The sequence below is a fragment of the Desmodus rotundus genome, chromosome 3 (genome assembly GCF_022682495.2).
Source record: "Desmodus rotundus isolate HL8 chromosome 3, HLdesRot8A.1, whole genome shotgun sequence".
NCBI classification, from domain to species: Eukaryota; Metazoa; Chordata; class Mammalia; order Chiroptera; family Phyllostomidae; genus Desmodus; species Desmodus rotundus.
Window position 1 is genome coordinate 19,817,834 of NC_071389.1, and position 17,628 is coordinate 19,835,461.

General features: G+C 37.4%; 2 protein-coding genes across 2 annotated transcripts; both read right to left on the reverse strand.

The window, feature by feature from the left end:
* Nucleotides 1-274: 274 nt before the first annotated feature.
* Nucleotides 275-13,274, reverse strand: PTP4A2 (protein tyrosine phosphatase 4A2). Its single transcript, XM_024554499.3, has 5 exons — nt 13,142-13,274; nt 9,586-9,678; nt 5,249-5,379; nt 3,912-3,986; nt 275-2,707 (listed from the first exon to the last, which is right to left on the reverse strand). Exons 1-5 carry the CDS (start codon nt 13,235-13,237, stop codon nt 2,599-2,601), a joined length of 504 nt encoding a protein of 167 aa, XP_024410267.2. The 5' UTR covers nt 13,238-13,274; the 3' UTR covers nt 275-2,598.
* Nucleotides 13,275-13,732: 458 nt separating this feature from the next.
* Nucleotides 13,733-13,798, reverse strand: LOC128780448 (uncharacterized). Its single transcript, XM_071220869.1, has one exon. The coding sequence runs from the start codon at nt 13,796-13,798 to the stop codon at nt 13,733-13,735; it is 66 nt and encodes a 21-aa protein (XP_071076970.1).
* Between the last annotated feature and the right edge of the window lie 3,830 nt (nt 13,799-17,628).

Here is a 17,628-nt window from a genome sequence, read left to right on the forward strand (position 1 = left end):
ATGGTGTAAACAAGTCCTTTGGAATGAGACAAGGTGCTGACTTCCTAGTGTTGTGCCCAAGAACTGAACCAGAAAATGTAGCGAATGTATCCCATTAAGTTTGCCCTTACTGAACACACCTGGATGGCATGAAATCTACGAACTTCCCAACCTCTAATTAGTTCACCTCCTTGCAGTAATTAGCAGGACCCAAATTGGGCCTTGAGAAAACCAAGTTTTCTAAGGAAACAAATGAAACTCAGGCTGGGGTAAAGAACACAAACACACACAAAGAGCATGTAAAATATGTTTATTGTTCTTTAAAAGGGTTCAGGGTTTGGTTTTCAATCAGGCTGCACATCTTTCATCAGTCTGACATCTCTCTCCCCATGTCAAACTGGCTTCAGCTAGCAATACTTCATTAAATCCAAAAGATAAAAAAACCTTAATTTTGAGGAAGAAAATCCAGTTCTGAGAACAATTAACATTAGTCTGTAATTTAAAACAAAATGAGGGCTAATGTGTCATGTTGCTTTATACACCTTTCTCCCACACAGAACCAGGAATGTCATTTTCCTAGCGCAGGCAGGCACTGGTAACTGGCAGACACTGCTCGCACGTACACGCACACAACTGTCTCTCTCCGTCTCTCCCTCCCCGCAAACAACAAAAATCAGAGCATGTCAAAGGAAAAAGGTTTGTTATGGTATTGATCAAAACCCTTCGAGTCAACAGACAATCTATCCGAGCTTTGAGAATATTCTGTTTTGATCTTGAGCCTATGTGTTCTAAAATACAGGATTTTGGATAGTACCATCATTTCCCACTTTAAAACCTTAGAAACAATTTCAAAAAGCATTATTTTGTTTTGTTTTCTGGGTCGGGGGAGGAGAGCATCTACAGATTTTCATTTAGTTAAAGAGCAAAACAACCCTGGCATAGGAGATAGGCAGTTCACATAGCCAGCCACTGTCTGAGGTATCATCACAACAAGGTCCCAGTCCATTCCTACTGGTCTAGCTGATCCTAACAAAATGGGAAGCTTATGGCTCTGCATATCAAATTCCAGCAAGACAAGATGACCCTAAGCCTTTATTCCTATCCTTAGAAGCAGAGCACTAGGAAGTATGTAATATTTATATGAAGAGTGCAGAAGCCCCTGAAGGTGTCTTTCAACTTGCTTTGTCGATACAGCCTGGTCAAAACTGCCTTCTACAAAACAGCAAAACAACAGTTTTTCTAGATCAGCACATTGAACCCAACAAAGAATCAGCAAAAATGACACTACACCAAATATCACTAGCAACATAGTCCTTTTGCTACTGGTTGCGCTGCTCTATGTCTCTCTCCTACCCTGTTAGGCCTGTGGACATGTACTCACTAGGCATTGTTGGTTTTATCTCGTAAAGAACCTAGTAAGAAAATAACAAGGCAATCAGTGGTTAAACTCAACTGTACATATGGGGGCAGTTTGGAAAATACCCATAGCAGGCATTTCTCAAGTCCAAGATATTGTATCTTTGCTGCTACTCCTCTGACTGTTCCTGAAAATTCAGAGTACAAATAAGACCTAAAATAAAAATTTTCAACTACCGGCATTCTCTGACATTATTAGACGGAAAATCAGAGTAATGCTACATACAGCCCACAATCCTACAAAGTGTAGAAAGTATGCTAACTCTCTCCCTGGACACGTCTTTAGTGATGAACTGGAGTACTCCCCTTCAGAAAAGAAAATTTTCTGGGATACCCACTTAGCTTCATTGGTTGGAAAAGTGAAGAATTCGACTCATAGCTAAGTTCTTTAAGAGACTCCTCTTGAAATGCCATTTCCCCACTAACTTACCAAAACAAAACCACAAACAAAATGCTCTTGGCTACTTTGCCTAATGTTGTATAGAGTTTTCAAGAAAAGAAACTAACATGAACACCCCATCATCAGTAAAGACTAAAAACTGCCTGGATCATATAATAGATATGCCACTGCTTTTTTTTTTTTGGTGTTTTTTTTTTTTTTTTCTAAAAGTGCCCAGGTGGGCTTAAGGCTGCCAGACTGCACGCACATCTACAGCAACAAGGGCTTCTCCTATTCCATCTACAGCTTGTATCAGGGGAAAAAGAGGAATAGGGAAAGGAGAGAAGAGAAGAATATTGTAGCCCCCACCCCTACCCTCAAATAAAGAAAAAAGAAAGAAATCACACAACATGGAGATCTATGTGCCAAGCATAATGGAAGAGTGGGCTCCCCAAACAGATGACTCTGCACAGGCTAATGTGCTGCTGGTTTCCCTTAGAGGCCTATTTTGAAAAAGTTAAAAAAGACAGGAGATTTTGAAATAATTCTATACTGGCAGAAATTCAGACTTCAATACTAAGAGCAAAATCATTCTCCACTGAATTAATCCCTTTTTTCTTTCTCTTTTTCTTTTCTTAAACATCTTATTCATGTTAATAGAGGGATTTCTTTTTTATTTGCTTTTTTCCAATCATTAGAAGAGTGGTTGAGGAGTACTGAATCCATCACTACTTTGATGACACAGTCAAGATTCCAGATTCACATTTCCAGGTACCAAGAGTTCCCTCTAAATGCCACAATCACATCAGCCTTTGTATTTCTTTCTACTGAACACAGCAATGCCCATTGGTATCTCTGAAGCGTAATCGCATCTTAGGTCGGTATTTCTCCAGGTAAAGCAGCTGTTTGGAATTGAATGCTCCCCTTCTTTTCCTACAAAATACAAGAATGGCAAACTTTATCATATAAAAAGAAAGGAACTGCCTAAGTCACTGAGATGCGTTATTTATGGCCTATGGCCTTTCTAACACCACAAAGCTGAATGTCAACATATTTCTCATACAAAATCACTTAAGTTGAAACATGCACTTTCTGTGCCTTCTGAGAAGGAATAGAGCAGGTTTTTTGCTGGCTCTTTTTAGCCTATTAAACATTTAAGAAAAATCAGAATGATTTATCCAGAGACATCTGACTACACTCTTCCCAATTAGATTAAAAATATTCTTCAGATTAGAATCAGTAGCAAGTATTTGGGATGCATGAGAGAGTATTTATATGAAGCAGCAGGCACAGATGGCATTCCTTAAAATATGTTACCTTCCTCGAGCTGCTACAATTCATTCCATGCCCTGTCACAAACAGTCTTTTTCTTTTCCTTCTCTTTTTCAAAGAAAAAAGGGAAAGGCTAAGAAAATAACTGCCAAAGAATTCCGGACAGTGAAATAGCATGGCCCATCATTCCAGACGGACGCCAAGACCCTGTCTGGGCACTACCATCCCGACTCTGCGCCTGAACTGCAAGTCCTCAGTGGTACACTGCCCCTCTATAGATTCTGGCTTGCCTCCTGATTACAGACATGACATTTTGAAAGAACTTTATTTTTTTAAGTATATTTTATTGATTATGCTATTACAGTTGTCCCGTTTTTTCCTCCTTTTTATTCCTCTCCACCCTGCACATCCCTCTCTCCAACAATCCCCCCCCCACTTAGTTCATGTTCACGGGTCGTACACATAAGTTCCCTGGCTTCTCCATTTCCTATACTATTTGTAACCTCCCCCTGTCCATTTTATGACTACCAATTATGCTTGAAAGTACTTTAAACATCCATTAAAAGAGACACAAGATTACTGAGACTCTTCTACCTATTCATTTTAAAGATTCCTAGATATTCAAGTCATATACTGGACGTATTCTACAATGTCCACATTTGCCACCTAAATTAGAAAATCTTTCAATCTGGGAGCCAGTAGTCTTGAGTCTCTTTATCACTTTCTCTTTCTGATATCCTCAAACAAACAATATTTTAAGCCAAAGACAACAAATTATTCCAGACTACAAATGAATACTTTTCCACAATTCATTTCTTATATGATCTTGCTTTATGTGTTTCTGAACATAGAACTTCATACTCACTGTCTTATAAACTGAACTGCATCTTCATACTTCATTCCACATTCAATCAAAGCAAGTGCAACCAGCACAGGTGCCCTGCAGAGAGAACTCATCTGTAAATATCCACACATCTTTGGAATTAAAGAACTTTTTAAAACCCAGATTATATGCCCTGGCTGTTTTGGCTCAGTGGATTGAGTGCTGGCCCATGAACCAAGGGGCCACCAGTTTGGTTCCCCGTCAGGGCACACGCCTGGGTTGTGGGCTTTTTAAGTCCATTACAGGGCATTGACTTGGAACTACCTGAAGTACTTACTAGTTATAAAATTAATCCAAGTCAAATTAAAAACACTACCTTTGCCCCTCAGGATAAAAACTAAAACTCAGAAACTTTACTAAACTATAAAAAAGAAAAGTAGCAAATAAAGTGCTAAGCAGAGGTAAGAACCTGAGTCACTACTGCCTGCACTAATGTTTTGAGTCAAAGTACAAACATCATAAATTGACATAAATCGACATAAATTGACACTCTGCTGCTGCTGAGTACTGCAACACCAATCCATGCAATGCTCAAGGATAAAGGTTTTTTAAAAATGAAAGTTAATTTTTTTTCTCCATACATCTCCTTTCAAGATTTAAAGTTTAGCCGCCTGCTCTCCACCTATTCCAAAATTAACCATGTATAGATTTTTAAAATATCATTGCCCATTTCAAAAACCTGAACCTCTGGTTACTTGAAATGGGAAGAAAAAGAAAAAAACATATGGAATTAAGACTGTATTTTTTTTTTTGCCCTGGCTGGTGTAGCTCAGTGGATTGAGCACGGGCTGTGAACCAAAGGGTCACTAGTTCGATTCCCAGTCAGGGCACATGCCTGGGTTGCAGGCCAGGTCCCCAGTGAGGGCCACAAGAAGGCAACCACACATTGATCTTTCCTTCCTTCTTTCCCCCTCCCCTCCCCTTCTCTCTAAAAATAAATAAATAAAATCTTTAAAAAAAAAAAAAAAAAGACTGTATTTTTAACTCTAAGATAAGGTAATTATATTAAGTCAGTTTCAAACAACTACTGACCACCACCCACTAAATCTGGTATGGTGTCAGAATCGGACAACCAGTGATACACAAAAAGGAGCTCTGAGAAATCATATGCCAGCTTTTGCTCTCATTTCCTTTCCTTTCTGGCAATTTAGTATTTATTTATTTATGTTTTATTATCTTTTTTAAATTTTTATTGTTATTCAGTTACAGTTGTATGACTTTTCTCCCCATAACAATTTAATATTTAGTGTAATAAATGTAAATTTCCACCAGAGTGAAATGTTGATAATGAATTCACGGACAGAAGGGTAAGAACTTACCTTCCCAATCCCGCAACACAATGCACTGCAACACAGCAACCTGGCTCTTCACGAAATTTGGTTTTTAACAGGTTTAGCCAATCATCCACTATCTGATTAGGGGGTGGTGCACCATCATCGAACGGCCAATCCTGGAAAGAAAAAAATATTTTACATTAAACTGATATTTCCTCCATGAGTAACATCCTGATGCAGAGTAGCTGTGTAGTACATAGGCCAGGCCTAATTGAACTAACTATACCATATACACCTATTCTTAATAACATAATTCTGGTCACTGCTGAAAAATGATCCAAGATGGAAATTTAAGAGGGCCAAATACGGCAGCAGCTACACTTCATACAGGAGTGCCTTCCTCAGTGAAGTGTAGCTGGCATCTAATTTTACCTTATGGAAATCTCCTATCAAAATGATAAGAAATTAGTGTTCCTCAAATACTTTATCCGAATAGATCAGGAAACAGGCATAGGGAAAACTGTATTTATAGCCAAGACAAAGGAAAAAAAGATATAACACTTGTCAATATGATTTAAAAGTCCTCTCTGGCAAAGAAGTAGGCCAACTGGTATCTTACTGGTCTCTACAAATATTTGTGAGGATTATCCCCCAAATGGTTCCAAGATATGATGCCTTTTTAGAGAAAGGCTCTCTGGTAAGAACTCTCCAATAGTTAGCATAACATAACAGGAAAATACTATCATCTTTGTGCTTACATTTTTTTTAAAAAGCCAAGTAGCAAATATTTTTAAAGCTCTGCCAAAATTATACATATCCCATTTAACAAGCACAGTGCCATATAACAGACTCCCTAAGCAAATGGAGACCTTTTTCTCAAATACCCCTTTCTCTTTCTACATTCATCAAATTGGGCTTTTTTTTTTTAAATTTAAATTAAGACCAACCCATGTGCATTCACAACACAGGCAGGTGTTTATCTTCCTGCTACCTTGCAAGAGGTCTTAAGAAACCAAAACAAATTAGCTTTGAAGAAAGGGGAAAGAGAACTTACATTTTACATATCCTATTTTCCATCTAGTTTCAAGGACAGAAATGTAAAAACACTGGGCATTTTTTTTTAAGACAAGACTATTCGAATGAGATTGGATAAGGACACTTTAAGATACTAGTGGAGGGAAGAGAGAAAAGTGGTGGGGCACTAAATTGATTCTGCACTCATTACTGGCACCGCTAGAATACTTCATGTAGCCTATTAGCCATGACAGTACATTATGTTTGATTTGTCAACTACACCCCATAATTAAAGGGCTGTCAGTGTTATCATTATAAATGTCACTACAGTTTAACTGTAAATAGCAGTAAAATGAGTTAAGTACTTTAGCTGAGAGCTTACTTCCTCTACTACTCCCAAAAATGCACCTAGTTAAGAAACAATAATATGAAACATGCTTCACTTACTCATATAAACAGTTTCTATCAAAAAAAAAAAATAATTAAAGTGACAATTTCGAAGCATCTGAACTTCAAACTGACATAGCTGAAACTGCCATTAATCTTTTTCAGTGTGTCTCTGATTTGTAAAAGCACTGGTCAAAGGACCAAAAGGTCTAATTCTGGGGATATTCTCTCACACGGCATCCCAAACCCTCTTCACCTAGCAAAGTAAACTACCAATCCACCTTAAAGTGTGCCTGGGAAAAGGAGAGAATTCCAACCCATCCTGTCATCTGTCCAAACAAACTGCGTTCCCATCTATCCACTGGAGAACATACAGGAGGAGATACGTTCCACGATGCCCAGTGGATGCCTGAAACTGCGGAACCCTATGTGTACTGTTTTTCCCTATACATACAAACCTGTTAAAATTTTATTTATAAATTAGGCACAGAGATTAACAGCAATAAAATGATTGTTGTTTCAGAAAACAAATAGAACAATTATAATATACTACAATAAAAGTTATATAAATGTGGTCTCTGTCTCTCTCCAGTATTTTTTATATTTTTCACTCCTGAAGCTGTGTAACCATCTCTTACTTGTCTGCTGCCCCTTGTTTCAGGAGATCCTTTGCTGAAGTGATCATACAGGCTTAACACTTTCTGGTGTGACATTTTGCTGTCAATTGAAACGCATCTACTGTTCATGTCTTTCCCCCACAAGCTGAATGCCCTTTCCATCTTAACTATGCACTTATCGTGTACTGTGGCCACAACTTTTGCAGTCTGAGGTGCGAGAGCAAAACCAGCACAAATTTTTTTCCTTCTCCACAATGTCACAGATAGAAGACTCAGTCCTACCATGATCTTAGCAACCTCAGCACATTTTTTCCTTTCCTATTACATCGAGAACTTTCACCTTTTCATGTAAAAGGAAGCATTTTACAGCATATCTGAATTGCCAGCACCACTACTCTTGCAGTTCAGGGCCATTATTAAATAAAGAAGGGCGACCTGCACACGAGCACTGCGACACTGTGACAGTCAGTCTGATAATTGAGGCGGCTACTCAGTGACTGATGGGCAAGGAGCTTACACAGCGTGGACAGGCCAGGAGGAGGGAAGATTCACATCCTGGGCAGGACAAAGCAAGATTTCATCACAGAACTCAGAACAGCACACAATTTAAAATTTATGAATTGTTTATTTCTGGAATTTTTCCATTTAATAATTTAAGACCATGGTTGACCCCCACAAGGTAACTGAAACTGAGGAAAGCAAAAACTACAGATAAGGGGGACCACTGTATTCAGCCCAGCTTCAGAAGTTAAAATTCTGTTTTGTTTTTTTAAACACAGGGCTACATCATAAGTTATTTTTTTAAAAAAAACACAGGACTATATTTTATACATGTTTACACTTATCCCCAATGATTTCCGGCCAGGAGAACATAAAGTCATTTAGAAATGAGAATGCAAGCAAATTACTACCATACCATACTATTCAAATACATCTGAATGCATAGAATGTTTTAAAAACATAATGCTTGGCTACTTAGTTTTTCTGTTTTCAACACAATTAAGGTGAGGAAACTTTATGAATCAGATAGGAAATGACTGCCTTACCAACATGTTGGACATTTATTTTCCTTGCATGAACAGCCTTCCCAACTAATGGCCAATATAGAACTACCTCTTAATAAAAAGGAAGAACTTTTCATTGTACAAATATCTTCTTTATTACCATATTTTTCAGACTATAAGACACACTCCACCACCCCAAATTTGGGAGGAAAATGGGGGTGCGTCTCATAGTCCAAATGTAGTTTACCTGGCTCACTGGGGTGGGCAGCAGTAGAGCGGGTTTTTTTTTTTTTTCCTATTTTTCTCCTCTAAAACCTAGGAATGTCTTATGGTCCGGTGCGTCTTACGGTCCGAAAAATGCAGTATTCTCTTCCTCATCAACCACTTTAAAAATCTCCAGGCCTCAACCTACTTCACTGCCTTCTCACAATCAAATCAAATAGTTCTAAAACGCCGAAGACTATGAGGTCATTTCATTACATGCTCCCGTGATTTAGACAACTATTTAGGGAAGAAGGCATAAAATTTTAACCAATTTAAGGCTCCTATTTTCCATAATAAAACAGCATATACAGAGGCTAGAGAGGATTTTAATTTAAAGTAATTCCAATCACTTTTTCTTCAAACTGAACTATGAAAGAAATCAAATCACACAAAAACTTCTTAGAAACCTAAAAAAGTATCAGAAACTATGCTGATAACTCTGGAGCAAGATGCCTTCTCCCTCTCCCTTAGCCTCTTCTCCCACCTTTTTGTCCCCTACAACAGGGGTAACCAACCCATGGGCCATGGGCCACATCTGGCCCAGGATGGCTATGAATGCGGCCTAAGACAAAATCATAAATTTACTTAAAACATTATGATATATTTTTGTTTTCATTAGTGTTTGGATATTTAATGTGTGGCCCAAGACAACTTTTCTTCTTCCAATGTGGCTCAGAGATGCCAAACTATTAAGTAATTCATTTGTACTTGCAAAGTAATGGAGAATATTTCCATGTGACTTAAGAATGTCTGATGAAGATTACTTTCAGTTAGATTCAAACCAGTAGCCTAGAAACAAAAGCCAACTATTGCATAAATTTCCTAGAAAAAACAAAATGCAAATTTCCATTTTCTTAAAATAAGTGTTCCCTAAATTTTACTTTATATTTATTGAAAATACCCTCCCTGCAGTGTAGACTTTAATGGCACAAATGAACAAAACTGCCAATCCAAAAAAATTTAAAGGTTGCTATGAACACTGTGTTCTCCTAATACAAGCCCAAAAAGCAAAACTACCGAGTGCCAAGTTTTATAAATATCTATGCCTGAAAGGTACAACTTATTTGTAGTGAAAATTAAAACACTACACACTCACTAGAACGTGGATTCCTTCTTTTTCAACTGGAGCTTTATCATATGTAGCATCACAAACTCGAACCAAAGTTGTCACTCCATACTTCTTAAGTTCCTTTAAAGAAAAATAATGTAAGAGAATTTGCTTTTAGAATCTGCAAACAAAGCTTTAAAAATGTTCTATCATTGTACAAACTGAAACAACAAAACATCATTTTTCAAAAAAAATCAAAATCATTCTCAAGGTGGCACAACATTGTGCTATAGACACTCGCACTCTTAGAAGCAACAATAAGACTTCAGCTTTATAAAGAGCAATTTAGTAGCACAACACAAATCTTGGAAAGAACACATACACTTCAACCTAGAAATTCCACTTCTGGGATTTGTTACTAACAAAATAATTAAAGATATGCACACAAAAACAAAAAAAAAATGGCCCAAATGACAGAACACTTCAAAGCTCCAGAAAAAATACGACTAAGCGACGAAGAGATAGCCAACCTATCGGATGCACAGTTCAAAGCACTGGTTATTAATATGCTCACAGACTTGGTTGAATCTATTCAAAAAACAGATGAAAAAATGAAGCCTATGCTAAGAGAAACAAAGGAAAATGTACAGGGAACCAATAGTGATGAGAAGGAAACTGGGACTCAAATCAATGGTATGGACCAGAAGGAAGAAACAAACATCCAACCAGAAAAGAATGAAGAAACAAGAATTCAGAAAAATGAGGAGAGGCTTAGGAACCTCCAAGACACCTTGAAACATTCCAACATCCGAATTATAGGGGTGCCAGAAGGAGAAGAGGAAGAACAAAAAATTGAAAACTTATTTGAACAAATAATGGAGAACTTCCCCGATCTGGCAAAGGAAATAGACTTCCGGGAAGTCCAGGAAGCTCAGAGAATCCCAAAGAAGCTGGACCCAAGGAGGAACACAACAAGGCACATCATAATTACATTACCCAAGATTAAACGCAAGGACCTACATCCAAGATTACTGTATCCAGCAAAGCTATCATTTAGAATGGAAGGGAAGATAAATTGCTTCTCAGATAAGGTCAAGTTAAAGAAGCTCATCATCGCCAAGCCCTTACTATATGAAATGTTAAAGGGAGTTACCTAAGAAAAAGAAGATCAAAAATAGGAACAGTAAAAATGACAGCAAACTCACAGTTATTAATGGCCACACATAAAACAAAAACAAGAGCAAACTAGGCAAACAACTAGAACATGAGGGTTGTCAATAAGGGAGTGGGAGGGGGAGAGGGGGGTAAAGGTACAGAGAATAAGTAGCATAGATGATAGGTGGAAAATAGACAGGGGGAGGGTAAAAATAGTGTAGGAAATGTAGAAGCCAAAGAACTTATAAGTATGACCCATGGACATGAACTATGGGGGGGAATGTGGGAGGGAGGGGGGTGGGCAGGATGGAGTGGAGTGGGGGTGGAAATGGGACAACTGTAATAGCATAATCAATAAATATATTTAAATAAAAAAATATATCATCAAAAAAAATGATATGCACAAAGATTTAGATGCTAGCATGTTCAGCATGGCTTGGAATGGTAAAAACCTGGAAATAGTATTAATGATGCAAAACATGGGAATGATTAAAGAAAGTATGGGCCATCCATACAAAATGCTATGACATCTATAAAAATAATACTAAGGAGAGTGGGGGAAGATTTTTTTTTAAATGTACAGTGTGATCCTATTTATATGTATTCTTATATCCATACATGCAGAGAAAAAACATCTAAAAGCTAAGTATTAACAATTAAATATTTTTAAAGTATCTTTTGCTTATCTATAGCTTTTTTATGAAGTAAATACTTATTGCTTTTTATTAAAGAAACAAAAGTTACTTTGAAATTAAGATTAAAAAGTAGTATCGTATTACAAAGCCAATTAACACACAAATAATCATAGCCGGAAGCCTTGTTCCTTTAAAAACTTTCCTACAGGCTTTGGCTGATGGGGCTCAGTGGATTTGAGTGCCAGCCTGCAAACCAAAGGGTCTCTGGTTCAATTCCCACTCAGGGCACATGCCTGGGTTGCCAGCCAGGTCCCCAGCAGGGGTCATGCAAGAGGCACCACACATTGATGTTTCTCTCCCTCTCTTTCTCCCTCCCTTCCCCTCTCTCTCAACATAAATAAAAAATATTTTAAATAAATAAATAAATACAAACTTTCCTACAGTAATGCCTAACCTAATCCAATGACTGTCTCTTCAAGGGACCACCAATATCTTCTTATAGTTGCAGGAGGACAATGACTTCTGCCACTTTTGGATTCTAAGGCCAAGGAATTATGTGAGACTAAAAATAGTATCACATGATGAAGCCAAGCTTAAAGGTGACCGGACAACCTAAGGGCACACAAGCCTAGAACCAAGTCGTACACTGCACACACCATGTTAAGAAGCTCGAGGACTTATTAAGTATAAACAAGCAGGACCAGTGATATCCTACAAGAAATGTCTGTCATTTGGTTATCTAAAAAGTAAAGTTATTTTAATTGCTAAAGAACTTATTTTTTCACAGAAAGGTCTTCTTATAAAATACGTTCAGGAAAGTTGCTAAGTATTATAATGAGTCACGAATTTTAAGAAGTTTCAAAATACAAATAAAATCCCACTGAAATTAACTTCATAATAGCCATTTATTGAAAGGTTATGGTAGAATTTTTATGGTAAATATTTGTGGCCTTAAGCAAGTCAAAATCTCTTTTGAACTCAGTTTTGCCAGCTGAAAAATGAGAAGGATGGATTTAGAATCCCTAGGAATTCATCCAGCTAAGTCTACTCTATAAAAAATAAATACATCAACAGAGATCACATTCAGACTAAATAACCAGGGAATGATAAAAAAGCTTACATTCAAGTGTTTGTTGAATAAAGTACAAAACGTTCCTCTACTACTACTACCAATAGGAAAAATGAAGGATCTGACAAAAATGCTACCTGTGATACTTTTCCTTCCCCTAAATTTCTGAACCCTTGTGATGGTTACTACTGCAAGTAGTTCTGGGGTAGCTTTTCATCAAAAGTGGTTAGAACATTTGAGGCAGACATGGGTTTTAGTTTCAAAGACAGTTCTACCACATACCGTGTACTTTCAGCAAATTACTAAAACACTCTGAATTTCAGTCTCTTCATCTATAGAGGGAAATAATAATGGTACCTACACCTCACAAGGTTATTGTGAGGAATAAATGATATACTGCCTAAAATTGCTTAATGTAATGCTTGGTACAAAGTGTTCAATAAATGTTAATTATTTTTATTATTGAAAGTATGATAAAAGAACTGCTATTAATGAAGAAAGAATATAAGAAAAAACATAATAATAGATAATCTCTAAGGTATTCCCAAATTCCATAAATGTTCCTTTAAAAATGTTATAATTAATCCAATCCATTTCAAAAGATTGGTAGGATGACCACCCATACTCTAATCACAGAAATAAATGGCTTTGTGATGAGAGATTTCTTTATAACGGTGTTAATTTTTAATAGGATTTTACCTATTAAAAATTTAGCAATCCAAAAAGTACACCATGCGGGTCTTACCTCTGTGAACTTGTTGAGGGTAGCATTGGTAGGGTTGTGAGTTATCAGAAAACGCATGTTCTCATAGGAGATCTCCACAGGGGCTGGACGGTTCATTATGGCAAATAAAAAGTGTGAGCGTGCGTGTGTGAGTGTGATGGGGAAAATGAAAAAAAAATCAATCAATCTTGAAATGTTTCACAGCAGAAAACATTAAAAAGACCACTAAAATGCCTATTATCAATCAGTGTTTTTTCTATTCAACTTGTTTGTTGTTTGAGAAGCTTCTCTCTTCAAGATAAGCAAAAGTATTTAGAATCCACTTGAATCCAAATTCAACTTGGGCCTCAATGTCTGCAGATGGATACCTTCGGACTCCAAAAAAAATCCAACTACATACAAAACTTAAGTAGCCTTTACTACATTTAGGCACTAGTGAGACAAGTTAAAAGTGTAGGTCACTTCCCACTTTTGTTTACTTGATGCTTAATTTTACTGGAGTCATTAAAAGAAATATGCTTGCAATTAAAAAAAGCCAACTATTTCTGAGGCCAGTCTTGGTGTCCAGAGTCTTCAAGGCAATGTTAATTATGGCACATAGAACCCCCAAGCTCACTTGTCAGCAAAAACGCTGTGCTGAGCCTGGCAGAAGTCTGCCCTCACGCTCAGAATCGCCATAAATGTACAACGTATATTCCAACAAAAAACCTGGAAGAGAAAAAAACATAAGCAAAATGAACTGGAGGTTGATAGCATCATAAACACAATGCTCAAAGTCAAGAACACATTCTTTATGAGCCCAAAGACATCTAAAATGTCACCATTCTAAATTATTGCCATCTATCAAGAATAGGGTAAAAGTGTATACCAGGAGTTTTAAAAGCCTGAGATTCAAAAGTCAAATATGTCTTTCTTTTTTCAAAACAAGATCCAATAATCAAAGTTTCTGTGCTAACAAGATTATATTTAACTCAAGTCATTTTTAAATAACTAAGAGATCCTTAAAGAAATCTCCTCTTCATGGACTCTTCATAAAGTTTACAATAATCTTTTTCTGCTTTGATGGTTAAGTCTTTCACATATATTCTTTGCTTAAAGTAAGATTTACCTATAAATGGATGGACAATATTTACCAAAATTCCACTTAGAGGATTTAATTCTTTTTAAGAATTTTATTTATTTATTTCTAGAGAGAAGGAAAGGAAAGGAGAAAGAGAGGGAGAGAAACATCAATGTGTTTGCCTCTTGCACACCCCTGACTGGGGACCTGGCCAGCAACCCAGGCATGACTGGGAATCTAACCCACAACCCTTTGGTTTGCAGGCTGGCACTCAATCCATTGAGCCACACCAGCCAGGGATAGAGGATTTAATTCTTTCTATCCAAAGTATATGCACTGGCCCCCAATTAGGATACTAGTCCATAAAGCACTTCTTTCAAAAAATTAGCTTCTTTCCCTCACAACTCTGAGTAGTTGTTACTACTTATGAGGAAAGAGGATCAGAAAAGTGAAGTGACTTGTCTAAGGTGAATGAATTATTTGAGCCCAAATTCTAACCCAAGTCTTGTTAGTTCTGTATTTTTTCCAATGTTCCATGTCAGCTGACTCAGCCAATGTATGAATCCTATCCTCTTACTTTCTAATCCAATTTACCTTTTTACTATTTCTCACATCACTACCTCAGAAGCACAAAAGCATTTAAAGGTCAATGATTCATACAGCATCCTCCTGCCCAAATATTAATCCCTACCAAAAACAAGGCAAGAAAGAAGTGGTAAAATTTTAACATTTTAAGCCTGCTTTGAAACACAGTAATCTTCATAGCCGGCTCAGTCAGAATGTCAACATAACCATGATTTCCTCTGGAAACAGGGACAAAGTCAAGTTCTTTCACTTGACTCTTTCTTAAGCTTCCAATGAATGCTTATTTAGAAGTCTCTACAAAAGGTAATTGTGTTCCAACAGAAAAAGACATGAAAGATAATGACTACAGAATTGTTTGCAGAAAAAAGTGAAATATAGATTTAAAAGAACCTGGGCTTACAAACTTTTAAGCCTATTCATCTATCTATCCTCAAGTCTTCTTTTTATAGATATTCTTAGGGCATTTTATTTTGTAAGTTACATACTTGTGACATTATCACCATGGACACAAACACAAAACTGAAACATTCCTAAAATATGAAAGATAAAAAATTCAAAATGGCATTCTAAGAACTTCAGTACCTCAGCAAAATGAGTTACCCACTACAGTAAAAATGCAAAACTTCTACACTCAACTAACAAAAATAAAAATACACACACCATCACTCTTCCTAACTCATAATTCTAACTGTACCTCCAAAACACAGCCACCTTAGATTGCACATTTCATGGAGTGCTCTGTGAACGGTCAAGGAATTACAGAACTAGAAGAAACTTAGAAATCAAACTACTCTGACCTTCAAAAAGAAAAAAAAGATGATGTTTGGGATCCAGAGAGATTGAAATGAGTTAACATCCAAATAAGACCATACTACTAATTAGTAGCAGATCAAGGACAAGAGACCAGGACTCCTAACTCCCTATTTCTTTTTCCTCCAATTTTGACTAATGGAGGTACCCACATACTTAAGCCATAATCTTTTTCATGTAAGTGTAACTTTTCAAATATTTACTTGGATATCCATCTGCAACTCTGTGACCTTATAATAAGGAGAGAAGAGATAAATAAGGTAAACTACTCAAAGAACAATGGTTTGCATACAGTACAGAGCAAAACACAAGGAAATTCTAACCTGCTTGAATCCCTTTGGTTTAATGATGTTATCGCAGATAATTTCTGTGTCAGCTGAGTGAAGGCACTGAAAGACCTACATTGTAGTGATGGCCAGGTTTTAAAAGTTACAGTTCTAGCATTAAGTTTTCTACCTAGTCTCCAGTGTTTGCCTGCTCAGCAAAGAGAGCAACCTTTAGCCCATCTTATTCTTTCAAGTCATTTTGGAAGGACCACTTCCAGGGATAAGGACAATTCATTATTAGATTTTCAATTCTTTTTTTTTTAATCCTCACCCAAGGATATGTTTATTGCTTTGAGAGAGAGAGAGAGAAAGAAACATCGATTGGTTGCCTCCTGTAAATGCCCCCAAGGGGGGGTCACAGGAGATCAAACCCGCAACCTTTGGTACAGGGGACAATGCTCCAACCAACTGAGCCACTCGGCCAGGGATTCGATTTTCAATTCTCAACACCATATTGAGATCCCCAGCAAAAGAATTTCTTCCAAATGAAACAATATGTTCTATTAATGTTAACAGATACATGATAAAAGCAAGCTTCTGCTCCTTCCCCCTCCCCCAAGGGTTCAACTACACATCAACAGTTAAATGTTCTTGCACCTGTCAATTCAGATAACTAATGTTCATTCCTGTGAAACCCATAAGAATGCGAAGCAAACCGTCTGTAAAAGAATCATAAACAACGTATCACAGCTGGAAAGTACAAGAGTTACAAAGCCCTGTATTTTAGCACAAACTCAGCACCTGTACCCCTTACAGAAAAACCTTCTTCTAAAGTTCTCTCTCTAGCATTAGTTCTGCTCTATCTACTTAAATAAAAATTGATTCTTGCCTTAATTTACCAGGTGTTGGAAGAGGCTTTTTGGTTTGTTTTGTTTACCTGACATGTAATAGCTACCAAATTCAAATATCCATCCAAATATTCTCTCCACCCTTAACTCTTTTCTTTTTAATCCTCACCCAAGGACATACTTATTGATTTTAGAGAAAGAGGAAGGTGGGGGGGGAGAGAGAGAAACATCAATCAGTTTGCCTCTTGTACATGTCTGGACTGGGCACCAAACCCACAACCTAGGCATATGCCCCGATGGGGAATCAAATTGCAACCTTTTTTGTTTTACAGGATGACTCTTCAACCAACTAAGCCACACTGGCAGGGCCACCCTTTACTTTTATCTTTATGGAACCTAACTTTTTAAATGTTGAATTTAGCCCTGGCTGGTGTGGCTCAGTGCTGGTGTGGCTCAGTGGACTGAGCATCTGCCTGCAAACCAAAAGGTCGCCAATTTGATCCCCAGTCAGGGCACATGCTTGGGTTGCAGGCCAGACCCCCAGTTGGGGGTTCATGAGAGGCAACCAATCAATGTATGTCTCACACATTCATGTTTCTCTCCCTTTCTTTCTCCCTCCCTTCCCCCTCTCTATAAGTAAATAAATGAAATCTTCAAGCCCTGGCTGGTATGGCTCAGTGGATTGAACCCGCCTACAAACTGAAAGGTCGACAGTTTGATTCCCAGTCAGGGGACATGCCTGGGTTGTGAAGTAGGGGGCGCATGACAGGCGACCACCACACACTGATGTTGCTCTCCCTCTCTTGCTCCCTCCCTCCGTTCCCCTCTTTCTAAAAATAAATAAATACAATCTTTAAAAGCTTTTTAAAAAATAAAATAAAATGTTGAATTTGGGACATTTCCAATTTTAACAAAAGAATGTAACTTCACCGGAGGATT